This window comes from Hemiscyllium ocellatum, chromosome 28, assembly GCF_020745735.1.
Source record: "Hemiscyllium ocellatum isolate sHemOce1 chromosome 28, sHemOce1.pat.X.cur, whole genome shotgun sequence".
NCBI lineage: Eukaryota > Metazoa > Chordata > Chondrichthyes > Orectolobiformes > Hemiscylliidae > Hemiscyllium > Hemiscyllium ocellatum.
In genome coordinates, this window is record NC_083428.1 from 32,366,948 (window position 1) to 32,374,333 (window position 7,386).

A 7,386-nucleotide genomic window follows, 5' to 3' on the forward strand; every position below is an offset into this window, starting at 1 on the left:
GCTAAGTCAGTTGCTGGTTGCAAGTGATAGAAATGGAGAGCTCCAAGAAGGGGATAGAGGTGTCAGAGATAGTCCAGGTGAATTTGAGGTCAGGGTGGAAGGTGTGGGTGAAGTTGATGAACTGTTTGAGATCCTCCTCTGAGTATGAGGCAATGCTGATACAGTCATCAATGTGGTGGAGAATGATGCCGGTGTAGCTGTGGGAGAGGGACTGTTCCACATATCCTACAAAGACCTACACGGGTACCTATTGCCACCCCTCTGGTTTGAAGGAAGAGGGAGGATTCAAAGGAAAAGTTGTTAAGGATGAGGGTCAGTTTTAATGTAAAGGGGCTGGGGAAATGAGGAAACTGGTGAAGTCTACGTTGCTGCCCTGGGTTGAAGTGTTCTGAGGTGGAAGATGAGGCATTCTTCCTCCAGGTGTCAGGTGGTAAGGGACTGGTGGTGGAGGAGGACCAGGACCTGCATTTCCTCGACAGTGGGGGAGGGAGAGTTGAAATGTTGGGCTACAGGGCGGTGGGGTTGATTGGTGTGTGTCCCGGAGATGTTCCCTAAAAGACTCTACAGAGGAGACCGCATCGGCAGCAATGGATATAATAAAGGACATTGGTGGCTGTGGAAGAATCCTTTGGGGCCTTGGATGGAGGTGAGGGAGGAGGTGTGGGCGCAGGTTTTGCAATTCCTGCGGTGGCAGGGGAGGGTGGTTTGTTGGGGGGTGTGGACCTGACTAGGTAGGCAGGGAATGGTCTTTTATGGAAAGCGGAAAGGGGTGGAGAGGGAAATATATCTCTGGTGGTAGGGTCCGTTTGGAGGTGGCGGAAATGTCAGCAGATGATGCGGTTTATGCAAAGGTTGGTAGGGTGGAAAGTCAGGATGGGGGGCGTGGTTTATCCTTGTTATGGTTGGAGGGGTGGGGTTTGAGAGTGGAGGTGCGGGATGTGGATGAGATGCATTGGAGGGTATCTTCAACCACCTGGGAATGGAAATTGTGGTCTTGAAAGAAGGCGGCCATCTGGTTTGTTCTGTGGTAGAACTGGTCCTCCTGGGAGCAGATACAGCGGAGGCGGAGGTGGAGGAATTGGGAATACGGGATAACATTTTTGGAGGAGGTAGAGTGGGAGGAGATGTAATGCAGGTAGCTGTGCGAGTCAGTGGGTTTGTAAAACAATGTCAGTGTCGCATTAGTTATCATTAATGGAGATGGAGAGGTGCAGGAAGGGGAAGGAGCTCTCAGAGATGTTCCAAGTGAATTTAAGGGCAGGGTGGAATGTATTAGTGACGTTTGAGTGATGGGGTGGGGGCAGGGGGCGGGGGCAGGGGGCGGGACAGGGAGCAGTTGACGGTGAAGGGGCGGAACAGAGTGATTGCCCTGCCCCGGCAGTCACTCACTGCCCCGCCCCCTCCCGCTCAATGAGTGATTGACGGGGAGGGGGCGGGGCAGTGAGCGATTGACGGGGAGGGGGCGGGGTAGTAAGTGACGGGAATGGGGCGGGGCAGTGAGTGATCGACGGGAAGGGGGCGGGGCACTCGCTGTTGACGGGGAGGGGGCGGGGTAGTGAGTGACGCGGAGGGGGCGGGACAGTGAGTGATTGCCGGGGAGGGGGTGGGGCACTCGCTGTTAACGGGGGTGGGGCAGTAAGTGATTGATGAGGAGAGGAGGGGAGGGGCGGGGCACTGCGCTGTTGTCGGGGAGGGGACTGGACAGTGAGTGATTGACTGGGAGGGGGCGGGACAGTGAGTGATTGACGGGGAGGGGGCGGGGTAGTGAGTGATTGACGGGGAGGGCGGAGCACTGCGCTGTTGACGGGGAGGGGGCGGGACAGTGAGTGATTGACTGGGAGGGGGCGGGACAGAGTGATTGGCGGAAGGGGCGGGGCATCTGCGCTGTTGTCGGGGAGGGGACTGGACAGTGAATGATTGACGGGGAGGGGGCGGGACAGTGAGTGATTGACGGGGAGGGGGCGGGACAGTGAGTGATTGACGGGGAGGGGGCGGGACAGTGAGTGATTGACGGGGAGGGGGTGGGGCACTGCGCTGTTGACTGGGAGGGGGCGGGACAGTGAGTGATTGACTGGGAGGGGGCGGGACAGTGAGTGATTGACTGGGAGGGGGCGGGACAGTGAGTGATTGACGGGGAGGGGGTGGGGCACTGCGCTGTTGACTGGGAGGGGGCGGGACAGTGAGTGATTGACGGGGAGGGGGTGGGGCACTGCGCTGTTGACTGGGAGGGGGCGGGACAGTGAGTGATTGACTGGGAGGGGGCGGGACAGTGAGTGATTGACTGGGAGGGGGCGGGACAGTGAGTGATTGACTGGGAGCGGCGGGGAGTAATGGCCGCTGCCTGTGGTCGGTTAGGGCGGTGTTGCTCGGTGAGGCTCGCGTTGCAGTCAGTCCGAGCGTGTCCGGTCGTGGCTCGTGGATATGCCAAGAAGGCGGGTGAGTAGAGGAGGCGCAGTCCTCTGTTGAAGCCGTGGTAAGGCTGCAGGCCCCGGGCTGTGAGCCCGCAGGCCCCGGGCTGTGAGCCTGCAGGCCCTGAATGTCGGCCTGTCCTGAGGCTGCAGGTTACCGACCCCGGACTGGGCAATGTACCCCCTATCCGCCCGCCAGCAGTCAGCCGGGACCAGCTCACACTCCACAGCGTCTAGAACGGGCCTCAGACAGCGTGAATGCTCCTGCAACCCCCTCCCCGGGTGATCGGTGCCGGGTTCTCTCTCAGTCCCTTAGGGCTGGGCAGTGTTGCTGTTACCCATCTTTACGCCTTGCCCCAGGGTGCTCAGTGTTGGAGCAAGCATCATACTTTCTGGAGACTGGGTATTATTTGGGTACAGAGTGCCCACCCCTTGCAGCACATTGGGCTACATAGCCCACAGACCCTCCCCCGCCACCCGGCCAACTAATAAACATGGCAGGAGCACCTCATGAAGCCTCGAAGCCTAAATTCTCCATGTCCCCACATTCTGAGCAGTCCCAAGACTGCACAGAATCATTAGACATCGACACCAAGCAGGCCCACCGATTTCTCTCTCTGCCTTTCTCCAGTCTGGGTCATTCATGTATTGGTGAAAGCAATCCCCATCCAACTTGAATGCACAACTTTCAAAACAAATTTAAAAATCTCACAACACCAGGTTATAGTCCAACAGGTTTATTTGGAAACACTAGCTTTCGGAGCGCTGCTCCTTCATCACGTTGCTGTGGAGCAGGATCATACGGCACAATTTATAGCAAAAAAAATTAGTGTCATGCAACTGAAACAATATATTGAACAAATCTAGATTGCTGTTAAGTCTTTCATCTTTTAGAATGGGTTGCAAGTTTTGGTTCATTTAATATGTAAATCCCAGAACTACATTAAGTCACTTGCTTGAGATAGTTTAAGGGTTAATAAACTAAAGTGATAGCTCAGACAGTGGTGGGTGGTGTCCCCACTGTAATGGTGATATCCATGTCTCCCCACTTCATAACGAATGACTAGCTTAGTGCATTAACTACATTAATACTTCAGAAGGTCCTGAAGATGCTGTCTATCTTGATATTTCCTTTGTATCATTGCAGCTGTCAAGGGGAAAGGAAAGATGGGAGTTAAAGAAGTTCTACAAGGTCCAGAGGTTTGTAAGGATCCTGAAATTTTGACCACGCATGCTGTGGGAGTCAATATTTATAAACAAGGCAAAGATCCAGAACTACGGCCAGACGCAGAATACCCTGAGTGGTGAGTTTTGTTACTTACCAGACACTTATTGTGCTTTCTTTACTTCCTTTTGCCCTTGATCGAGTGGACGTATGGGGACCTAACTGTAGTAATAGCCCATAGTCATGGTTTTGGGGTTATTTTCCTCTTGTCCAATAATTGTCTGTCGCGGATATTCTTTGTTATTAGTCGTGATAACTTCATTTTATTAATCCAATCCCTGTTCTTCTCCACATATATACTTGAATATGTTCAACAAAGTGAAAATTACCACATATTGGTTATCTTAGGGACTCATCACCCTGAGGTCTGAACTAACAATCCAAAGACAAGAGTTGAAATCCTCTTTTGTAGCAGTCATGCAATTTAAATTCAGTTAAAATGCTAGTATCAGTAGCTGTGACAATCGAATTGTGGTAAAATCTTTTTGGCTCACTAATGTGCTCAGGGAAGGAAATCTGCAATCCTCGTCCAATCCTGCTTTTATGGTTCCACATCGGATGGTCTTAAATCTTAAATAGTTTGAAATAGTCCAGGGAGTTATTCACTTTCATGAAAGAAGCAGCTCTGCAGCACCTTTTAGAAGTTTACTGTTTTGTGATGCAGTTGTAGTATCTCTGTCTCTGAGCTGGAAGGTTTGGGTTAAAGTCCATATTTTTAAAATTAATTCATGGGATATGATGTTACTGGCTCGGCCAGCACTTATATATGATGTTGATGAGGCCATTGATGTGATGTGTACAGTTATGGAAGAATATATTTGAGAGTTCTTCTAATGGGAACGTAAGATCTCAGAGGATTGACAAGGTCAGTACTAAGAAAATGTTTCCCATTAGGGATTCATAGGGCCATTATCTCCAGTGTGAGGGATCAGCGTAGAACTGAGATGAGACATCAGTAACTGGTTTGTGACCCTTTGGAATTCTCATTTCCAGAAATACTCAATTTTTGAGTAGATTCAAGACAGAAGCTCATGAATTTTTAGATACTAAGGACAATAATGGGGACAGTGTGGCAGGCAGAATTGAGGTAGAAGGTTAGCCATTATTGTGTTGAATGTCAGCAGACTGAAAATACCAACTGACCAGTCCCTGCTCCTGCTTCTTTTGTTATTGTTTGTGTATCTTTTGTCTTTAAGCACTTCAGTTAAATGGCTGATTTAATCCAGTGATTTCCAGAGTTTATTAACCCTTTATGTGGAAAAGTTTTTCCCAATTTTTAATTGGCCTAATTCAGATTCTGCCCCCCTGGAATCATCAAGATCTATACAGCAGACGAATACCTTCTGGCCCATCAAATCTGTTCTGCTGAAAACCAACCATCTAATAATTCTAATCCTGTTTTCCAGCACTTGGCCCATAACTTTGTGCACTTTGCAATCGCAAGTGCACATCTAAATACTTATTAAATGTTAAGAGAGTCTCTGCCTCTAAAATACTTATAGCCAGAGAATTTCAGATTCCCACCACCCTCGAAGTGAAAAATATTTTCCTCATGTCCCCTCTCACAGATGCTTATGGACTGTGATGTTGAACTGTTAACAGGGCTTCTTTGTTTTTCTCTCTTTTGTTTATCTTTTAAAACTTTGTTTTCCTTATTTTTCTGTTTTGTACCTAAGATTCCGTAGCTAGGTACCTTTGTACCTAAGATGTTGCCATAAAGTTATCGTACTCCTGTGAATACGATAAAACGAATTCGAAACATCCTGCCCCTTACCTTACCTTTTTGTGTCCCCCTCCACCAAGGACACAAGAGGTAAGGTAATTACCTGTAAAATCCTGTCTAATTTTAAATATCAAAACCAGGTTTCCCCTCAGTCTCCTCTACTCCAAAACAAACAACCCCAGTCTAACCCACCTCTCTTCATAACTAAAGATTCTTGTAGGTGCCTTTATAATATGTTAAGTTGACCCCGATTAGTTTGTCAGTTTCTCTGTGTTAAATATCCCTCACTGTGCTAAGAAACATGAATGTGAATATAATTTGTAAGAATGTGATATTGATATTTTCTGTAATATCTATTGATATTTGTGTTTCCACAGATATGGTAGCTTAGTGATTACGTTATTTAAAGACTAACCTGGCCTTTGTGGGTTCCAATTCACTAGGGGAACTGCATGGGGACAGACAAAATAATGGCATTAAACCCACACTTAGATCAGTCATCAAATGCCATGTAATGGACTGAATAGCATACTCCTACTTATGATCATACACAATTAAGTTGACTTTTACAGGAGGTTGGTGAGAGAACTGCTAGGGTATTGCATTTACCATCTCTGAAAGGTTAATTAAAAATACACTTCTGGAGCAGATGGGACTTGAACCTGGGTCCTGAATTCAGTCAATCAAGTTAATCTTAAAACCTGCTAATTATCAAGGGAACGAAAAATACTTAACTGATTGACTGATGTCATTCACTCAAAGAAATGTGGTCCCTTACACACCCCCTGCCTTCTTTGGTTGCCTCTCGTCCTGTGTAGGGATCCACAATGTCACTCAGTTTGCTTCCATCTTGGGATTAGCAACAGTTATGGAATTTCCAGCACTCTGAGAACATTTAGGGAACCTATGCCAGATTATAGGGACCATGACCCTGATCAGGGGCAAATAAACAATCTAGATTTTTGAAAAAAAATCTCTCCGCTGAGAAGTTTTCTTTTCTGACATCATCTAATTCAGTGTATATTTAATTTTAGTCTTGCTGACTTCTTCAGCTCCTTGCTGCAATGAATCTCCTCTTTACTCCATCAGGGGGAGCCCCTGAGCTGGCATTGGTTTATTGTGATTGCCTTGCACAGACAATAAATGGACTTATTTAATGAATGAATGTTTTGTAGGTTGTTTAGGTTGCACCTTGGTCCACCAAAGAGTTTGGATGAACTAGACCCGGAATCTTGGGAATACTGGAAACTGATTAGAAAACAGCACATGTGGCAACACAACAAAGTTCACAAAGGAAAGAAACTCTAGAAAAATCTTAAGGATATTGGACTCGGAGATCCATTTCCCAACAATGAGGATTGCAGTCTGAAGGAGAGAATTCAATTCACAGACATCCTGTGCTACTTACACTGAAGAAAGTGAGGACTGCAGATGCTGGAGTTCAGAGCTTAAAAATGTTTTGCTGGTAAAGCACAGCAGGTCAGGCAGCATCAGAGGAACAGGAGAATCGACGTTTCGGGTGGGCTTATGCCAGAAACGTCGATTCTCCTGTTCCTTTGATGCTGCCTGACCTGCTGCACTTTTCCAGCAACACATTTTTAAGCTACTTGCACTGAAACCAACAATCAAACACACAGGAGTGTATTCTGATGGAATTGTGTCTGTGTTCCTTGAACATGGGTAACGTGATTCAGACAGTGACACTTGGGAAAAATGTGCTTCACATTTTCATTTACTGATGAATGATGAAGAATAAAAATAGCAATTTACAAAAGTATTTTTTCTCTTTTTTTTTATTTCCAATCCCAATAGCCCTAACTTTGAGGGCATGAACCCTCATGCTGACAGGTTCTGCTGATCTGAGGTACAGTTTCTTTTGGCCTTGACCCTCATAAGGGTACAAACTCTGGATTTTAACCCTGAGAAGAGTGCAGGGTCTTTGGGCATTGACCCTTAGAGGTTAGCTTTATTTTAGATATTTTCTAATCACCCTGTTCAGGGATGTTATTTCATTTCTCTATGGCAGGTGG

General features: G+C 47.2%; 1 protein-coding gene across 1 annotated transcript; it reads left to right on the forward strand.

Annotated features, from left to right (window-relative positions):
* The first annotated feature begins 2,299 nt into the window (after positions 1 to 2,299).
* On the forward strand, positions 2,300 to 7,133 carry mrpl54 (mitochondrial ribosomal protein L54). Its single transcript, XM_060846376.1, has 3 exons — positions 2,300 to 2,436; positions 3,556 to 3,712; positions 6,532 to 7,133. The coding sequence occupies exons 1-3, from the start codon at positions 2,331 to 2,333 to the stop codon at positions 6,662 to 6,664; spliced, it is 396 nt and encodes a 131-aa protein (XP_060702359.1). The 5' UTR covers positions 2,300 to 2,330; the 3' UTR covers positions 6,665 to 7,133.
* Positions 7,134 to 7,386: the final 253 nt, after the last annotated feature.

Excerpts from the sequence above, each read along its gene's own strand:
- mrpl54 (XM_060846376.1), top strand. The coding sequence starts at position 2,331 with ATGGCCGCTGCCTGTGGTCGGTTAGGGCGGTGTTGCTCGGTGAGGCTC. Across the intron at positions 2,437-3,555 it reads TGGATATGCCAAGAAGGCGG|CTGTCAAGGGGAAAGGAAAG; the intron begins GTGAGTAGAGGA and ends GTATCATTGCAG. Across the intron at positions 3,713-6,531 it reads GACGCAGAATACCCTGAGTG|GTTGTTTAGGTTGCACCTTG; the intron begins GTGAGTTTTGTT and ends AATGTTTTGTAG.